This window comes from Poecile atricapillus, chromosome Z, assembly GCF_030490865.1.
Source record: "Poecile atricapillus isolate bPoeAtr1 chromosome Z, bPoeAtr1.hap1, whole genome shotgun sequence".
NCBI classification, from domain to species: domain Eukaryota; kingdom Metazoa; phylum Chordata; class Aves; order Passeriformes; family Paridae; genus Poecile; species Poecile atricapillus.
In genome coordinates, this window is record NC_081289.1 from 144,993,234 (window position 1) to 145,013,248 (window position 20,015).

At 40.2% G+C, this 20,015-nt stretch overlaps 1 protein-coding gene across 5 annotated transcripts in view; it reads left to right on the forward strand.

Moving 5' to 3' along the window:
- Positions 1-20,015, forward strand: part of DYM (dymeclin) — a 211,596-nt gene that overhangs the window by 151,175 nt on the left and 40,406 nt on the right. For 3 of the 5 annotated variants that reach the window (XM_058827192.1, XM_058827193.1, XM_058827195.1), the window contains 2 exons: positions 4,506-4,559; positions 17,729-17,911. In XM_058827192.1, coding sequence (XP_058683175.1) covers positions 4,506-4,559; positions 17,729-17,911 — 237 coding nt within the window. The remainder of the gene's footprint in view (positions 1-4,505; positions 4,560-17,728; positions 17,912-20,015) is intronic. The other 2 variants (XM_058827194.1, XM_058827196.1) reach the window with 1 other exon arrangement.

Consider the following 20,015-nt stretch of genomic DNA (forward strand, 5'->3'; position numbering starts at 1 on the left):
TTTTTTAATTATCTAAAGAATAGTTTAATGCAGAGCTCTGCCATCACATAGAAGTGTTCTTCTGTAAACGTGTACTATCACAAAGAAATGGGAAGTCTTCCCCACAATCATCTGATGACTCCAGTAATGATGCAGAAATGAAATTAAACCTGCTTCCAAATAAACTGCTCCCCCATAATAGAGTTAGTGTGATGCAGTTAATGTTGTTCAGCTGGTAGTCAGTGGTAACTGCTAAGAACACATAAAATATGTAGAACTGGATACACTGTTGGCAGAATGGGAGAATTTTGCCAAATTAAATCAAGACTTCTGAGATATGTCCATATTTGACAAATACTTGAGTGAGGAAAAAAGCTAAGGTAGTTTTGTTTTGTTGGGTTTGGTTTTTTTTGTCAAAATCTTTCTTTAAAATTCAGAAACCACCTACTTACCACTCAAAGCAGTGTCTAGGTCTCTTCAGTGGTTTTTTTTTGTCTCTATTTTCTGCCATTCCAAAATGTCATCAAGAAACCCAGTAAGATTTTTTTTTTCAATGCCTTAGCCACGCATCAGTAATGGTCTAAAAAGCTTCCTTTTTTTGTGTGTGCATTTTTAGTTTCTCATGTTGTCTAGAAGAATAAACTTAAAATGTGATTATACAAGAAAAACTTTATTAGGGTGTTATTTACTGAAAGCATATGGTAAAGCAATATAGTACTGGGTGGGTTTTGTATGGTATGTGGATTCTAGCTGTTTAAGTTGCACTTAATGGGAAAGTCACCTTGTTTTGCCCTATAATACCTTCTTTTTGATTACTCTGACTTGATGGCTGATGAAGTAACGTTTTCAATATCAGGTTATTCTAGGGTTTGCCTGTCTCCAGTATTGAGCAGAGGGCCTATAAATACTTTTTCTAAATATTAGTCATACCCTCCTCCAGATAAATTATATTTTATAGAATATTACTCCTACCTAATCCCCCTATTTTTATATCACCAAAAAATAGCTATTTCAGAATAGACTGAAATAACCAACCTAACCCAAATCTAAAGCAAGCTTTTCTATTGAGCATTAGCTGAATTCTGCAGTTCTGTCTGAATTCTTAATCAGTTCTTTCCTTTAAATGAATTGAAACTTTCGTGACAAAATGCTGCATAAATTATCCCTAAACAGAAGAACTATCCTAAAATCTTGTGAAAAAGATGTTGGTGAAGTTCAGTCTGTTTAAACTTCTGTGTATTACTATGAAATACTAATCACTATTTGCAGCTGGTTTTTGCATTGTTGTGTCTTTACAAATACATTGCTTGTGGTTGAAAGATTTTTAGACAAATACATTGAAGAACATCAAGATGATGCTCTTCAAAAAGGTGATGGTCTTTTATCACCCAGGACTTCAACAAAAGTGTCACTGGTGTCTCCTCTTAATGTTACATAGATGGTGTTAAGCCTTATTTCACTTAGAAATTCTCATTATTTTGGAAAGCAAGGATGAAAACTCATTTGTTTTGAAAGAACATTTACTGTGGCAGCAGCATCTTACGATCATCTGATTGGAAATCTTTCATTCTTCAGGTTTATGAGGCAAGAGAACAAATAAGTAAAACTTCTAACATTAGCAGTGCAAGCACCTGCTAAAGTAATTTCAAAACCCCTTGTTTTGGTTGTTAGGAACATTTGAAGTAAACCAAACATGAACATAATAATTCTTTACTAATTCTTCTTTAATAGTTCTAGGGCTTTAGAACGTTGTCATCATTTTGCAGTAAAGGGTATAAATGATGGCATTTGTTCAAATTCTGTACTCAAAACCTATGTTTTTTGAGAAGACTGCTCAGAGAAGATGATTCAACTGAAGAAGTTGTAAGAGCTTGTCTTGTAAATGGATGAGATCTTGGGGTTTCTTTGCACCTCCATAAGTTAAGCAGGAGAATTTTGTATGCTAATTTTTCTGCTGCACAACTAATTAGGTTGCATTTGAGAGAACTGGAAGCCTGGGAATGCTGGGATTTTAGAAGGGTCTTAGGCATAGCTGTAGCTAGAAAATGTGATACATTATTAAGATAAAGCCCTCACAAGCCTCTCTATAAAACTGTTTATTACTGCCATGTAAACCAACATTTGTTTTATTCAGACTAATGGTAAGTATTGAAGTGTTTGGATGGAAAAAAGGAACAGTACTGATCCCCAAAGAACCCTTCTTTGCTGATTTGGTCATTAGATGCTTTTCCTGCTGCCACTTTCACATGAGTGGGTTGTTCAGGGTTTCTCAGAAACCAATTATTCACCTGGATGGTTCATCTTGATCAGACATCCACAGACAAACAGAACAACCTAATGCAGTAGCTCTCCAAAGAGTAGGATTTATTTTTATAACAACAATCTATTTCAACAATGCATTAAAACAATTTTCTGGTGTTCCTAACGCAGGGTTTTGATTGAAAAATGTAGTGCTTAAAAACCATAAGTATGTGACCATATGTTATAAACATCCCAGTAATTGTTTTTTTAAACATGCAGCCATATAAAGTAGAGGAAATGGATGAGGAAGAAAGTATGTACCAAACCTTTTAGGCTGTTTGGTACTAAATATCTAATTGGAATTGGAATTTCTATGTGCTGCTTTTTCTCTATGAGATATTGGCGGAACATGTTGTACCTTCCATTTCCAATTTCTCCTCTTCATATTTTACAGGGACATTTACAGACTAACAAGTGAGGTTTTTGTACATTTTCAGTTATTGTTTAAGAAAAGCCATCCATTTCTATCAAAGGGTACTAAGAAGTTATTTGAAATGTAAACAAAGATCTTTAGATTCTTTCATTGCAAATATCTGTGATTTGGCACTGGAAAGACAAAGAAAATAACAGAGTAAACCAAAACCCAGTGATCTTGAAAATCATGCTACATAGAGGAAGATGGTGAGCTTCACATTGGATAAAACACTGGAAGAAGTTGTTCACCTCTGGAGATGCTGCTTAAATCTGTCTGAACTGAAGCATCCACACCTCAAATGCTGTGTCCGGCTCTGGGCCCCTCAGCACAGGAGAGACACCGAGGGGCTGGAGCGTGTCCAGGGCAGGGAACGGAGCTGGGGAAGGGGCTGGAGCCCCAGGAGCGGCTGAGGGAGCTGGGAAAGGGGCTCAGCCTGGAGAAAAGGAGGCTCAGGGGGCCCTTGTGGCTCTGCACAAGTCCCTGGCAGGAGGGGACAGCCGGGGGGGTCGGGCTGTGCTGCCAGGGAACAGGGACAGGAGGAGAGGGAACGGCCTCAGGCTGGGCCAGGGGTGAGACAGGGTGGGAATTGGGGAAAATTACGCAATGGAAGGGGCTGTCAAGCTCTGGCACAGCTTATGGTGAGTCCCAAATTCATGGAAGGGTTTAAAAGCCATGTGGATGTGTCACTTGGGGACATGGGGCCAGTGGTATCCTGGGCAGTGCTGGGGAATGGCTGGACTCAATTTTGGAGGGGTTTCCAACCCAAACAATTCTGTAATTCTGTAAAATGTTGAAACAGGACCGTTTTTCTGCCTCTACAGAGCCACATTTATTCCAAGTTGCGTCCATGTTACTGAAGCAAGTTAATCTCATCAGTTTACAATTTATCTTCTTGGAGAGGTCTTGTCCCTCTGAGCAGCATTTCACAGTGTCGTGCTGAGGGCAATTCTCCCACTGGTGGCTGTTGTTAATATTACTTAAAATGTTACGCAACTGCTGCTGATTGGCAGTGTGGGTGGCCAGGAGACTGAATGATGGGATGAAGGAAAGGAGAGTATTTTAAAGGGAATGAGTCAACCATATTAAAAGACAGTCTTGGTATGAAGTGAATACGAAAAAGGTTTGGAGAAGAAAAATTGTTAATATTGACAGAAATTCAAAACCAAAAGTGGGTTTTGAAAAAGGGGTGGCTCCTCTCTTCTTCATATGAAGTATGACATGGAGCAAAATAAGCTACTTATTGAAAACTTATTTCCTCATCGCTAGGCCTGAAAACAGCATTAAAGAAATGTGGAAGGAAGCATTTACACTTTATTTATCCCCATTGACAGGAGTGGATTCTTGTTCTCTCTGAGATATCTTTCTGAAACACCTCTCAGAAAATGTAGAGAATGTATTTAGAAGAATTTAAAAATTTATAAGTGTCTGTTACTCATTTTTGTTGAATTGTATAAACCTTAATGTTTTTCACAGGTGTAACTGAAAAGATAAAACTTTAAATTCCCTTTCATGTAACCAGCTATTTCTCCTAATTTTCTCATTTCTTTGTTTATTAGGAGCTAAGTGAATTAGTGGAATACATTGTATATTTCATATGCTAAATCAGCTTTTATTAATAGGAATTATTCCACAGAATTGGTTAATTATAGAAACAATAACCCAGAGTTTGGACAAAACGCAGCAATTCTTAACAATCTCTGAGTTGGAGGCAGGGAAACAGGGGTGTTCAGCCTGGGGAAGAGAAGACTCTGGGGAGACAAGCCTTTAGTACATTGCCATTGTTTAATCCTCCTGTATTTGTTATCCCCAGCACTTTTGGGAGATGTCTGATTGCCTTCACTTCTCTGAAACAAAGTTGAGACACGTAAGATACCTTTTTTTTTTTTTTTTTTTTTTTCCAATTGCCCTTCAGATATGTTACTGGAATGTGGTGGAGCTCTTCCAGAGCTGCTCTTGTTCATATTCAGTCTGGAGCCCAAGCTGTGTGAGCTGTGGTCCACTACTGAATTACATATTCTCTAAAGACACTGTGTTCCAATGCAATTTTTTTGTTGCTATCAAGCTGGTACGGTGTGTACAGAGCCTATTCTACTCCAGCATTTGTGTTTGTGCTAACCAAACCCTTGACCTCAAAGATAATGTTGGCTAATAACAAAAACCAGCCATCCTGTTCTAGAGAAAATAAGATGTATTGTAACATTGCAGGTTCAATTTGCTTTATTCACTGCAATAGGACTCATTATCTGAAGTATATCTGTTCTCCCCAGATAAACTGAGGAGAAAATGGATGTTGCAGTTCCCAAAGGCAGGTCTTTTATCTACTCACCAGCAGATAATTTGTAGCACTCGCAGAGAAATCAGATGCTTACTCAGTGCAGCCAAAAAAAGTTATCTGAACAAATAACGACAAGTTTTCCCATTCCAACACTAATCTTCTAGATTTTGATAAATTGAGTCAATAGGAAGAGTCATGTTACATTCCCATGGGAAAAAGCGTGATGGAATTTTTCTGATACATAAAATTATTTTTCTGCAATAAATTAGTCATCTTCACATGTGGTAGGTTAATTAAAATTTGTTAGAAAACTTAGTGTAAATTGTAGGTAACCAGTTATAATGACAAACAGGATTTTGGTGAGGAAAAGTTGAGGGACTCTGGGATGGATGTACAACATACCCAGGTAGTTCACTGTCTTTCAGCAGTAATCTCTCATCTTGTCCCAGTCTGTCACTGTTGTGCCTTATGAACGAGGCTACACAAAATTAACTTTGGTCCCAAAATAGACAAGACTTCATAAATACTTCAGGAAATTTTATTTAGTTGGATAATGCAGTTTTTACATATTTCTATCAAGAGCACTTTGCCACAGAATTTGAGAAAATACCATCTGTTGCTCATAGTTCATTTTGGAACAAGTGCCTGTGTACACAGACTTCCACAATTATTTTCTGTGAGTTTTGGGTTTTCTACATCTCAGTTAAAGGTTCGTTTTTTGGCATTCAGGCTGCAGTTGCTCTGTGCTTCCAGAACATTCAGCAGAGCAGTGGTCAGCAAGTTCTGTGTTTATCAGAACTGATGCAGTGTCTTTGTGTCCAAATGTCTTTCAAAAATAAGATGGAATGTAGTGAAAAGAGATTTAATCTAAAAGTTACCCCATTTATTTGGTTTGTTTGCTGTCAGCTTGCAGAAGGCTGTTTCTCATCTACTTACAATTTCCATTTTATTCTGCTAGAGAGTGCAGTTCCTGAAATTTGTTCATGGAGGTTTTTTGGGCCCAGGTTAATAGGATAAATAATACTTTTACTGGCAGTGTCTAGTTTGGAAGAATTGGTAAGGTAGAGGAAAACAAAACCACTTTCTTATATTTTCTAATCTTCTAGAAGAACTTACCTCCTTTATACTTAAAATCACTTCAGAGCTCAATAATGTGATTTTTCTGATAGACTTCACACGTCTTTAACACTACTGAAAGAGTGAATATAGTATGTGTGCTGAGTGGTGTCATAAAAAATTACTTCTTTAATGATGCTGCTATTTTTTAATGTATCATAAGAAATAAAAGCATTTTCCATGATTTATCTTCAGCTCTGGTATAAGATGATGGATGTAAAGCAGTGTATTCCTCCTCACAGCAGTTTGGGGATCTCATGCCATAACTCCTTGTCGGCTGTCTGCTGTCTGGGACCTGACATTTTCTGTCATGCACTGCTGCTGTTTGATACTGAACCATCATAAAAACTTTCCTATGTGCACACTGTAACCTTCTATATGAACAGCAACAGGTTAAATCAACCTCTTTTGTAATTACTGTTTTTAAACATGCCTAATATTGTCATGAAGCAGTCAAGAGGAGTTTTTTTCTGTTTTGTGTTGATTTTCTACAGTTGTGTTACTCATCTCAGTTTCCCTCTGCAGTGATTTTTGGTATTTGAGCAGAGCAGGAGTCTTGCTCTGTGGAAGCAGGGGCAGGGTGTGGCCTTAGCAGCAACACCATTCCCTTGCCTCCTTGGCATTCCCTGAATTGTAATGGTGGATATGTCTGCTCTGTGAACCCCTTCTGACTTTCTTATGCCTCCCACAGAAATTTCAATAGCAATGGTCACCCTGAGGGCAGGAATACGGAATCTTTTGGCTGCTGGGTAGAAAGAAGTCCTGACTTTTCCCACTGACATCCTGTGCATCATCAGGACTGGAAAATCTTCTGATTGGATAGTATGGAAATCATGGAAACTTCAGTCTGTCTTTGTATTGAGGACTCAGATTACAGTCTTGTGTGTGAACTTTTTTTTCTTAGATGGGGTCAAAATTATTCAGGTTGGTACTTTCAGATTGGTACGTTCAGTGGGAAAGAACAGTTCCAAAGTATTGATGGTTTTGCTGTGTCGTAGCAGATGCTAAACCACAGGATCTGATCAGTGAGGAAGCAGATGAGAATTATGAATTCAGCTTCTGTGAAGTTGACAGCTTTAGTCAGTGATCAGTATATATTCCATTTGTTTTAATACCATTTCAGTTAAAATTGCTTAGACACTGAAGGTGGGTCTGCAGAATTATAGAATTGTAGGATTATTTGCTCTGGAAAATCCCTCTCGAGTTTGGGTTGGAAAAGTCATTGAGTCCAAACATTTCCTCAGCACTGCCAAGGCTACCACTAACCCATGTCCCCAAGTGCCACATCCACACAGCTTTTAAATCCTTCCAGGGATGGGGACTCCACTCTGGGCAGCTCTGCCAGGGCTGGACAGCCATTCTATGAAAGAAATTTTCCCTGATCCCCCCTGTCCCTGCCCTGGCCCAGCCTGAGGCCGTTCCCTCTCCTCCTGTCCCTGTTCCCTGGCAGCACAGCCCGACCCCCCCGGCTGTCCCCTCCTGCCAGGGACTTGTGCAGAGCCACAAGGGCCCCCTGAGCCTCCTTTTCTCCAGGCTGAGCCCCTTTCCCAGCTCCCTCAGCCGCTCCTGGGGCTCCAGCCCCTTCCCCAGCTCCGTTCCCTGCCCTGGACACGCTCCAGCCCCTCGGTGTCTCTCCTGTGCTGAGGGGCCCAGAGCTGACCGCAGGATTGGTGTAATCTGTAATTACTGAGTGATTTTCTCAAGTGACAGCAGGTAGTTCACAGGGAATATGCTAATAGTTGTATATATACTTTTGCGGAGAGTGTCACAGTTGTTACTGTTAAGCATAATATCAAGGATGAAGAAAATATTTGATAATATAATCAGACATGATACTGGGGTGATGGGGTACTGGTGGATAAATTACATTCCTGCAACTGTAGTGTATTGTATGTAGTAAAGTTTGGGGGATGTGAAGGAAAACATGAAGAAAACTGTTTGGTTTAAACTGCTAATTGGTGGTTTTTTCCGGCCATTCAGAAGATGGAAGGTTTTGCCCTCTTACTTTTCTTCATGATAAAAATATGGGTTTCTGTACTTCAGTTAACATCATGTAGGATAAAAAGAATAAGAGCCCATTTCAAAAAATAATTAAAATATGGTAAGGGTGCTTAAATCTGGAGTTAACTATAAAGTGAAACACAAAAAATGAATGCCTGTGTAGAGCTGTATCTTCCTACAAAATTGTTTCATTTATTTCTTTTTGGAGACCCACTTGCTTGCTTTAAAGAGGGTCACCAGAAACTATCTCTAAGATATACTTTAAGTTTTAAAGTTTTATATTTTAAGTTACTTATACTATTTACAAATTTAATTAAGCACTACTTACATTGCTATTAATACTACGGTTAGGTTTAATACATGAATTGGAAACTTTGTCTTATATAGACAAATTGCATTGCTCCTGATGGGAGCCTACAAGGAAGTGGAAAGGGATGTTTTACAAGAGAAAGGAGTCACAGGACAAGGGGGAATGGCTTCCCAGTGCCAGAGGGCAGGCCCAGCTGGGATATTGGGAAGGAATTGCTGGCTGGGAGGGTGGGCAGGCCCTGGCACAGGGTGCCCAGAGCAGCTGGGGCTGGCCCTGGATCCCTGCAGTGTCCAAGGCCAGGCTGGACAGGGCTTGGAGCAGCCTGGGACACTGGAAGGTGTCCCTGCCCATTGCCAGGGGGTTGGAACAAGGTGGTCTCTCTCCCTTCCAACCCAAACCGTCCTGTGATGGTTATCATTCAATGATAGTCAGCAAGGTTTCAGTTCTTGTAGCACTTATTGCTACTTCTCCAAAGTCTTGCTGGTGACATTTTGCAGGTAAGATGAATGTGTAGAGCTGGAATCAGAAACTTTTTCACTTGAGAAATGTCTGTAAAGTCCTCGAACTCTCCTCAAGGTAGATTGGTTCTGTTAATTAAAGCCTGTATGATGATGATCTGTTTACCTTTGTATGGTGGAGTTGGGGTTGTGTATGCAACTTGTTCTTTCCTGTTCTACCAGTCAAACTAAACAAAATCTTCCCATACCTCTAAGGGATACTGCTTAGTTTCACGGAGAAATGGAGAAATCTTCCTTTCCTTTCAACAGCAAGAAAACCTCATTAGTATTTCAAGCACAGTATGACTAAATACAAATTCACGGTTTTCATTTTCATAGTAGGAATGTTGTCATCTTCTAGTAGCAGTTGCTTCCCAGTTTTTGTGGGATCTAAGACAATGATTTTAGTTTTACTAAATACTGTTTGCTTTCTGTTGTCATTGTTCTGCGTGGTTTGAAAATACCGTCTTGTGAATGTTTGAGTTCCCAGCTGATGACTGTCAGGTATTTTGGAGATTGTGGTGGATCCCCTTATGCTGCAGCTTCTTGGGGTGCTTAGACCAGCCTCTGAAGCTTGACCTGAGTAGATGTCTTCCAAAGTAATTTACTTTTTCTAAGCTAGTTGGGATGAAAATAATTTTATTTGATTTGATTAATGGGGAGGCTTGGACCAGACAGGTCTAGTGGAAGGTTTCCCTGCTGATAAGCCTTCCAAACCAAACCATTTTGGGATTCTGTGATTCTGGGAATTGCAAAATCCTCAGTAAACAGGTAAAAAGGACACAAGGCTATGAGAGTGAAACATCACCAAGAATGAGGAAAACATTGAGGGAATCTGGACAATTTTATAGAAAATTTTTGATTGATTCTGGAGCCTGACTCTGAAGGAGGTGGAAGATAGGTTAAAATATTTTGAAGTGAAGTGGTTTAGGATTGGAAATGCAAAGGCAGGAAGGGCATGGATAGAATAAGAGATGAAGGTGAAGGGGTGAGCAGGAGATGAGCTGTGGATTAGCGGTAGGTCAGCTGGATAATAAACACAGTACAGTGAAGTCATGTAAGAAGTACCAGTGAAGCATCTGCACCTTCCCTGGGTTATATTCACATCCTCAGAAATGGTTCATTATTTCCTGGGCCAGTGCAAGTTGTGAAAACAGGGTTTAGGAGCATGAAAGCAGTTGGGCTTGCTTCCTTGGTAGGTGTCCTGTGATGTGTTTTCCCTTGGAGCAGACTGCTCCTGGGCCTTTTCTCTAGGACAGGACACACTATGGCATTTCCTCCAGTCCTTCTTCCTTGTCGTGGCTGTGGTGGGTGTTGGCATTGGATACAGGCTGGAAACACCATGTTCCTCATGGGAAATGTGCTCCTGCATGGGCTGACTCAGCGTGGCTGAAAACCTGCACTCTCAGCTTGCCAGTTACTTGGGAAAGTAGAGGAGTGTCAGGATGGACAGTTTATTCAGCTAAGTGTCTGGCAACAAACTTTGCTCTGGTGTGACAGCTCTGCTTTCACTTCTAAGCAGTGATCAGAGATGCCAGGGTTAATTATTGAGGTTATAATCACTATAGGCCCTGCATTTTTTCATGTAATACCTACTTTACCAAAAGTTGTCTGAGCTTGACATAGAACAGCCAAAGAGTATTGCCAGTAAAAGAGATAAAGATAAGATTCTGGTCACCAAAGGCTTGGCTTTGAAGTTGCTTTGCTCACTGAGGGCAAGAACAGCTTTCTTGTGAGCTTCCTTCATTCCTCTCCGTTCTTCCACTCCTTTGGCAGAGCAAGTTTATTTTGTTGAAGGTTTTATTTTCTGCTGAAAGTGCAGGAAATTCAGACAGCTCTCTTGGAAGCTCCCCAAAGCTAATACAAACAAGATACATATGCTTCTCTTAAACTAACTAAAAATAAAATAAATTATTTGAAAATATTTAACTATAGCTATTCCCCTATAAAGACAAAAAGAAAATTTGCATCATTACAGTTGTGGATGCTGATAAATTATGTTATCAAGGTGAAATTCTCTGGAGTGGCTGTTACCTATTCTTCATAAAAGATTGAGGAATACCACCCTGGTATCGGGAATTACAGATAGAAGTAATAACTACTGAATGTTGAAAAGCATAATTCATTGAAGTATTCTTTAGCATGTACAAAGCCAGATGGGAAAAAAAAAAAGTGATGTAAAATGAACTGAAATTGTTCAGCTATACTTTGTGTGGCTGCGGCTTATGGATCTGGAACAGTTTACCAAATCTTTCCTGCCAGTTTCTCCCTGGTAAAAAAGAATTGCAAAACTTGTCTGTTTGGGGTTAATTTGGCATTCTTAGTCCTTTTGATGTCTGTTAATTGTGCAGGGTATGTATGCTTTTTTTTTTTTTCCCATTGCTGACAAAATTGCCTTTATAGTCATATCTGCGTCATGAAGGAAGTTGTTGTTTATGACTGTAATTTTTTATAATTTATGTTCGCAAATTGTTGAATCTCACTGAAAATATTACAGATGAGGAGCTATAGTGAGTCATCATGGACAGGGGCTCAGCACAGAGAACAGCCATAATTACAGTTGCCTGTGCAACCTCCACCCTCACCTTTTCTCTATTCTTACATCTGTATGAGGCCTTCAGCCTCCACGCTGAAGATGATGGGGGTTCCACAGTATGGATGCAGCAACACAGACATGGTCCAGCCCTCCCTGACATTCCAGGGCCTAAAGGGGCTCCAGGAGAGCTGCCCAGGGACTGGGGACAAGGCCTGCAGGGACAGCAGCCAGGCAATGGCTTCCCAGTGCCAGAGGGCAGGCCCAGCTGGGATATTGGGAAGGAATTGCTGGCTGGGAGGGTGGGCAGGCCCTGGCACAGGGTGCCCAGAGCAGCTGGGGCTGGCCCTGGATCCCTGCAGTGTCCAAGGCCAGGCTGGACAGGGCTTGGAGCAGCCTGGGACACTGGAAGGTGTCCCTGCCCATAGCAGGGGTGGCACTGGATGAGCTTTAATGTCTCTCCCAACCCAAAACACCCCAGGTTGCAAAGAGAGGCAAAGGGAGCAGATGTCCTTAAGGGGGACTCATAACTAGCAGAGAGAGTGATGAGTCTGAGATGGTTTTCCTTCTGTGAATTGTGGAGTTCCTGGGAAGGAAACTATTACATCATGTCCAGCTGTTTCAAGTAGCTGCTTCACAGCTTTTGCACACTGTGTACACTCCTGGCTCTGCTGGAGAGGGACCAGCAGTGTTGGTCAGAATGAGCTCAAGCCACCAAGCTTTGACACAAAGCAACTTGCACTTTTGAAAACTCAAATGTCAAAGCATTTTATTGCTGGCAGCAAGTTTCCACTCACTAAAAGCCATTCAATGTCATAAGCAGTTAAGATCAGAATTGTGTTTGGACATGTTTTTTTTGTCAGCCCGCATTTCCATCAAGTGTTTCTTCTGCAATTATATGTGACATTTCCACTTTATTTTGTCAGGTTTCTTTGAATTAAGATTTCAGCACAGTGTGTTGTCCTGTTGTTTTCTTTTACCCTACTTACATCCTGCAGTTGTAGCGTACTCCCATACCAATCCCTGCTCAGGTTTTGCTTCTTTTAGGCAGATAAGCTTCTTCATGCTTATTGTGCTAACTATATAATTAGCAGTTATTTGGCTGAAAGTATAATTCAGCTGGAAAATTGCTGTGATGTGACTGCACAGTGAGAAATGTGGCTTTTTTTAGTATACACGAGTGACCTAGGTGTCTGTACCCATTGTCGTATTGTGCATAACACCATTCATATGGCTTTGCCACAAAGGAAAAGTTGCTCTGTTAGATCTCCAATTTTTAAAAAAGTTAGAAAGTAGACCTCTTTAGGCTTACAATTATTCATTGCTTTGGATTGGGGCTTACTGAACATCCTGAAAAAAGGAGGAAAACCAAATTATTGCATTTAAGTGAATTTCAGCTTGCAATTAAGAAATATATAATCATATCTGTAATATGCAGTCTGAAGCATGTAATTGTCATGTGTACATGGTACAAGACTTAAGTTTGTTCACTAATGCTTCTTGGAATCATGGAATATAATCTCTGAACGGTTTGGATTGGAAGGAACCTTAGAGTTGGTCTTGTTCCACCCCTGCCATGGGCAGAGACTTCTTCCACTATGCAAGGGTCGCTATCCAACCTGGCCTTGGATACTTCCAGGGATGGAGCAACCACAGCTTCTCTTATAAACCTGTGCCAGCTGTGGCTGAGTGTGCAGCATGTCTTCCTGGGTTAACAGTCAAAATTGAAAAATATTAAGAAGTCTGTCACTGCCTGGACCCAGAACTGAAAGTCAAAAAGTGGGCTAATCAAGGAGATAATTTCATCATGGAAGAGAAACTCATGTCCACCTTTGCTTATTGATGTCATTTCATAGCATTACAAGTCACCAAAATTCAGATTTTTCAACCAGCTATTATTTTCCATACAAACTAACTTTGGAGGAAAGGAAACAGAAAGCTGAATAATTTTGTCTCTGTTTATATTAGACATTACAAACCACGAGGAATGGTTATGCAACATTAAGCTGAATTACACAAGACATGCCTCTCTTTAGCTCCTCAAAACTGGTAACATTTAGAGGGTGGAAATTTGCATTCATTCATGATAGAGCTGTTTTAATCAGTTTTTCATCATCACAATAATTAAAAGAAATTCAATGTCAAATTGAATTCAAAGGATGAGCACTCAGAATGTTCTATTGTGGGAACCAGGAGACGGGGCACCATAAATTAAACATGTTTTTGGTGACACTGAGTTTTTGCATCCTCTGCTGACAGTGATTCGTTTTTTAATGGGTAATCTGTAAAGAACCAAACTATGAGCAAATGCCTGGGGTTTCATGATTAGGCTGCTTGACTTCTCTTGATATTTTAAAGCCATATATTTTTCAAGTGGTTTTACACATCAGGATGTGAATATTGAATTCTGTGGAAGTGTTTGTCCAGGAGGATATTATGCTACTTATTAATTGTATTGCAGTAAAGAAAACAATATTCAAGATGGTCAGATCCAGGAATATCCAGCTCTGCCCATCGTTTGCCTTGTCTTTGAACTTTTGTGTTTTCCTTGATAGTGTTTATCAAATTCAAATTGTTTTTCCCCAGATAATGTTCTCATTCATCATGTTTTCCCCTGCATCCTCTCAGTTTATTTCCATTCTCTTTTCTCTGGCATGATCACTTGTTTTTTCCTTTTAACAAAAGACTACCCAGATATGTACCTGGCTGTCTTTTAGCTGTCACTGCCTGGTTTATCCCTTGTGCATCTAGAACATGACCAAACATTTTGCCTTAAAAGTTAGAATCTTTGCAAAAAAGCACCACATTTAATTTCTCTCCTGAGACGGAACATGAGGTGACTACCTAGAATTACCCACAATAATGTGAGGGCTGTGCCTACATTCCTGTCCCCTTTGCAGGCATGATTTCAGTCTCACAGTGTCAGTATCAAGCTTTTAGCTTCCACTTTTCTTTTTAATGATGGTTATAATTATTTCTATGGAAATAAACCAAAAAAATAGGTGGGGGAGGACTGGTACACGTCAGTGTTGACAAAGGCATCATCTGAGCCCTGTTTTGTAAAGGAATGTTGTAGAAATCTTAAATGTGAGTGCCACACTGAATTTGTCAATTGTAAGCAACAGGAAACTTAACTCCTCTCCTTTAAATATACTGTTCAATAGATTGAAGCATGTCTACGTTTCACAGATCAATATTTGACTTTTCATATAACATCTAATTCAGTAAAAGAAAAATGGTCTTACAATGCTGCTGAGGATGATGTGTTAGTCCTTGCCTTGACCACACACATTCAGCATTTCAGCTGTGTTCAGCTGCTCTGAAAGTAATACACAGGGTGATAAACTGCAATAACAAAATGTAAATGTAACTTTATTTATACCTGTCTTGATACCCTGTCTGGACACAGTGGGGCTGTAGCTTGATACTGATGACACAGAACAACAAAACCACATGGCATTTTATCAGCATTTCTCCACGGTCTCATCCAAATGCTGTCCTTGGATTTATGCTTGTTTTTTCCTTTGTTTTGAAAACTTTTAAACCCTTAGGAATGATTCAATCTCTAATTATAGGAGCAGACAGTTCTCCTGATAATGTATGTGCAATACAGGGATTCAGTGCCACTTCTATGTCTTTTATGGAGATCATTCCTCTTATAAATTCTTTCTTGTGTAGTCAGTTTTGAGTAAAAATCTTCACTATGTCTCCTGTTTTTCTTCATGGGGGTCCCAGATTCTGCATCTGCAGTGTGGTAGCTGAAGTACAGATGGTTGATTCTGTCCATCAGCTCTTAAAAATGTTAAATTTAATAACTGTGCAATAATTTCTGAACCTTTCCATTCTTTGAAGCTGGCCACTAGCAGAGTCTCCAGCCTCATGGAAAATGTGTAGCAATGCTTTCTGTTTCAATTAGCTGTTTGCCTGGAGTTTTAGATGAACACCTTTTATTCAAAAACATTTAGTTTTTGAAAAGTAGTAGTGTGGTTTTTTACTTGTCTGGTAACTGGATAGATCTCACTTGATTTGGAATCATACTATTTCTGTGAAAGTCATGTAGTCTGTAATGTAGAATAGTGTCTTGGTCAGTAGCTCACCCTGCTGCTCTGGGGGCAGAAGTATGGCAGTGTTCAGAGCTTTTAAAAAGACACTGTAATAAGCAAATTCTGCAGTAAATCTGAGTTGATAGGCAAGCACCATTCCCCAGGTGAATTAGGTCTGGATTTTTCTTCAGGTCCCAGCTGAAGCAGTTATTTCTATTTTAGTCTAATATTTTCCATTACGTACTCTTCACAACACCTACCTGGGATGCTGTTTCACAGCGCAATAACTAGGTAACTACAGGCAGAGGAACCACCTGCGTTTTGAAAGTAAAGATTATTTTTGTCATAGAAGAATGTGATCCCATTGACAGCAGTCAGCTTTGTAAAGGTTTTTGCCATCATTATCTACACTACACTGCTAATTTAGGTGGCAAAGTCATTAAAAAAAAATAGGAGATACTCACATTCAGAAAAAAATCTATAACCCTCTATAACTGTTACATCAGGCATCTTTGCTAAAGAAGGAATTTTACTGGAATGCATGCACAAAATATTCCTCTTCAAACAAGAGCTCCAAAAAGCTTCCACTTAATCTCCCTTGGACATGCAGAAGACAAGTGCTGGGGATAACGAGACTGAAATGTGGGAATAATGATGGGATCTCACTTCTCCATGGTCCTCAGTGTCACAAAAGAAATGAAGAAGCAGGTTAGGGGCATGGTGCTGCCTTCTGAAAGGCACATGTAGGACAGGGATTTGGGACAAGGGATGGCTTCCCAGTGCCAGAGGGCAGGCCCAGCTGGGATATTGGGAAGGAATTGCTGGCTGGGAGGGTGGGCAGGCCCTGGCACAGGGTGCCCAGAGCAGCTGGGGCTGGCCCTGGATCCCTGCAGTGTCCAAGGCCAGGCTGGACAGGGCTTGGAGCAGCCTGGGACACTGGAAGGTGTCCCTGCCATGGCAGGGGGTGGCACTGGGTGAGCTTAAAGTTCCCTTCCAACACAAACCATTCTGGGATTCTGTGATGTACACTTCTAGGAAGAAATTCACCTTGCTTTGCATGGAAAGCAGCCAGAGCAAAGTGGTAGCAAAGAATTTTGCTCTTCATGAGTTTAAACAGGATAATGAAGATTCCTGTGTTCTCTTCTGCCTTGGTGAGAGCCATGCATCTGCCACATGACAATTCCTACAGTGCTTCTTAATAGTAGAAAATAACTGTGTGCAGATTGAATGACAGCTCAACAAAATGCTGTTGTAAGTACTCTCTTTTTATGAAGATTTAAGTGCCTTGTGATAACTCAGTAAATGAACTTTGTGGGCAGTCAGCAAAAGGAAATGTCGGTAGTTTCATTGTTCATATCCAGCAGAAAAACTCAAGCTGGTTTAGTAAGGTTCACATTCTTACCAGACCTTTAAAGTCTCACAGGCCAGTGTTTGATGTGATTGAGACAAACTAAATGGTACAAACAAGGTAGAAGTACCCTTTTTTTACCCTATTCCAAGGCAGGACAGACAGCTCTGCAATCAGAATAACCACACTGGAGATACCCTGATGTGGAACTCAAGGAGAGTAATCCAGATATCTGGCAAGAGTTCACAAGACAGCTTGTTCAGCCTAGCAAGTTTGAGTTGTCAAATGAGCTGACAAAATGAAGAGCTCTACAAGTTTATCTTAGTGTGAAGGCTTTGTGCACTACAAAAGGAGATTCCTTTTTTCATTTATTACAAGTGTTCTTCAATGCCAAGGAAATAATTTTTTGAAATAATCAAAGGGAAAAAGTCTGGTAACAGTGACAGATGTTCAAGGTACAGTGATGTTTGATCCAGTCAGTTTTCCTTTTTCTCTTTTTTCTCCCTTTTCCCTATCACTCCTTCCTGCATAGGAACAGAACAGAAAATGTAATAAATTAATAAATAAATTACGCTGGAGTGCTTTTTCTTAGAATAGGAAGAATTGAAAAGACTGTTCACTTAACCTTTATGAGTTTGGCTGATTATAATATAGTAATGCTTTATGTGATGGCTCCTATTGGGAAAATCAAGCTAAGAGGCTAAGTACTGGTATGAGGCATTTCAATTAAAATTTTGGTGATTTCTGGAGAAAACAGTTTCCTTTCCAGACACATGGATGCCAGATTTGCTCACCGTAGAGACATTACCGGCTAACAGCTCTATCAATAATAATTACCTGTCCACTGCCTTTATTACTTTATATTTTACAATGGAGAAGGGCACACTGACCTTTTACTCCTTTCTTAAAGGCGCAAGACTTGAATGTGATTGAGGAAGTGATCCGAATGATGCTGGAGATCATCAACTCCTGCCTGACCAACTCCCTCCATCACAACCCCAACCTGGTGTATGCTCTGCTCTACAAGCGGGATCTGTTCGAGCAGTTTCGGACTCACCCCTCCTTCCAGGACATCATGCAAAATATAGACCTGGTGAGTGATATGTGACTTCTAAGATGGTTACACCTAATTATGTGATCTCTTTGTAATCTTGGGAGGTAGAAAATACTTACCACCTCTGACCAGTTCGTCTTAAAATGTTGGATTTTTTCTTGCCTGTTTTTTGGGCCTGCACTGTGATAATTTCAGTGCAGCATAGAAACACAGAATGGTTTGGGTTGGAAGGGACCTTAAAGATCATTTCATTCCAACCCTTTAATTTCTTTAACAACCCTTTCCAACATCTTTAACTCAGGAGACTCAGAGGGATTTTGAGATGCCTCTGGTAAGGAATTCCCAAGATGTGACACATCTTTCACCCCCAAAGGGGTGGACAGTGTCAGCTTCTCTTGACTATCCCTTGTTTGAAACCTGCCTTTCAGGGGAGCAAAAGCTAATTTTCATCATCAAACAATCCTTTTTCTTTTCTCGTACTCCTATCACCAGCCTATTAATAATTATATGGAATTATTTTTAAATAACTGAAGAGCAGGCATTCGGCTGTCTCATTCCCTCTCTGTATCTGTATGTGTGTTGTTTTCACCTGCCAAGTGTTTTCTTCACAGCAGCCTTCCCCTTGTGTAAGGAAACATTTTAGAAGAAAACAGAAGAAAATAGCCGTGGATAAGAAGCTGTTACTAGTGTGACTCTCAGTGGAGTATGACTTTGGGAAACAGTTGTTAATTACTTTTGTATCTGATAGTAGTTTTAATGTTCATATGGAGAGCCTGAGCTTCTGCTAGAAAAATTTGAAGCATTACAAACGTTTCTCTGTCTTCTAGTCAATATTTGCAGAGCTGAGCAATGCTTGAAGCCACACTATGATCACTGAGCGCAAAATACTGGAAGAGAGGGCTGAGCAGGTTGCTGAGTCTCTGGATGCAGTGAATAACATATTATTATGTCTAATAATCTGGTTTGATTTACTTTTATTTGCAGGAGATTGACAGATATGTGACTGCCCATAAAGGAAAGTAATTTTAAATGGTGAACTGAAATCCTGCTCTGTACCTATTCCTCCTTCTTCTGTACTCTCTTCACATTTTCTGGTCATGCGGGAGTTTAGGGAGTGGAGGACTTGAAGCTCAAAACTCTCCAAACTTTCAGCAGCTGCAGACTACAGGCAGCATGATACTGTCTGCATGATTAGAACAAGATGTCTTAAAGTTGTGTAAAGAGGATATGGTGCGCTGAAGATAACAGTTGTCTACATTCCTGACCGAGATAGGGACCTACTCTGGTTACTTGCCCACATCCAGGATAACTGGTGGTGGCCAGATCCTTCTGCTTGCAGCCCTGTGCCTCCCACAGACAGCAGCACGTCCTTTCCTTTGTAGCAGTTAAATGTAGGTTTTCCTCAACAATTTAAACAATTCCTCCCCAAAACTATTTAATATTGGGTTACAGCATAATGCCAGTTACATTCAAAAACTATTTAAAGCTTTCCAAGGGAGCATGTTGAATTTTTAAATAGCTCCTTTGTTAGAGAAGCAAGGACGTCAAAAAAAGAATTTTTTTAATATTTTTTTTTAAATGTACCTGTCACCATCTGGGAAGTGGTAAGAGCTGTCAGGCTTGTAGATCTGAATAAAAGATGAGATTCATCTGACTCCTCGTCTACCCTGTCACGTCCTGCACTTCATACACAGTATTGACAGCACCATACAGAACCAGTCTTTGTCTTGTGTGCTACAGCCAGAATGTTCTAACTGGTCTGGCTGTCCCCTGAAACAGTGGCAAATCATGTTAGTTTTACTGTACACATTGCAGGGAGCTTGTCTGGGAACCATGTGGGCAGGATCTAAGAAGAGCCAAAATGAGTTTCTGTCTCCAAGAACTTACCAGACTTTTCTCTGCAGTGGTGGAGCTGGGAGCTCATTCCTCACAGCTGTATGGGACACTGTGGATGTCTGAAATGTAGCTGTGCTCTAAAAGGAGTCAGAAAAAAAATCTTAAAAGATTTGGCTTGATAAATTTCTAAACTGTATGTTGCTGAGAGCTGGGAGGATATACTCCTGGGGAGGATCTCCTCATTCTTGACCGGCTCTAATATTCTTATTTCAGCATCCATCCTAGCCTACTTTGATATAGAATAGTG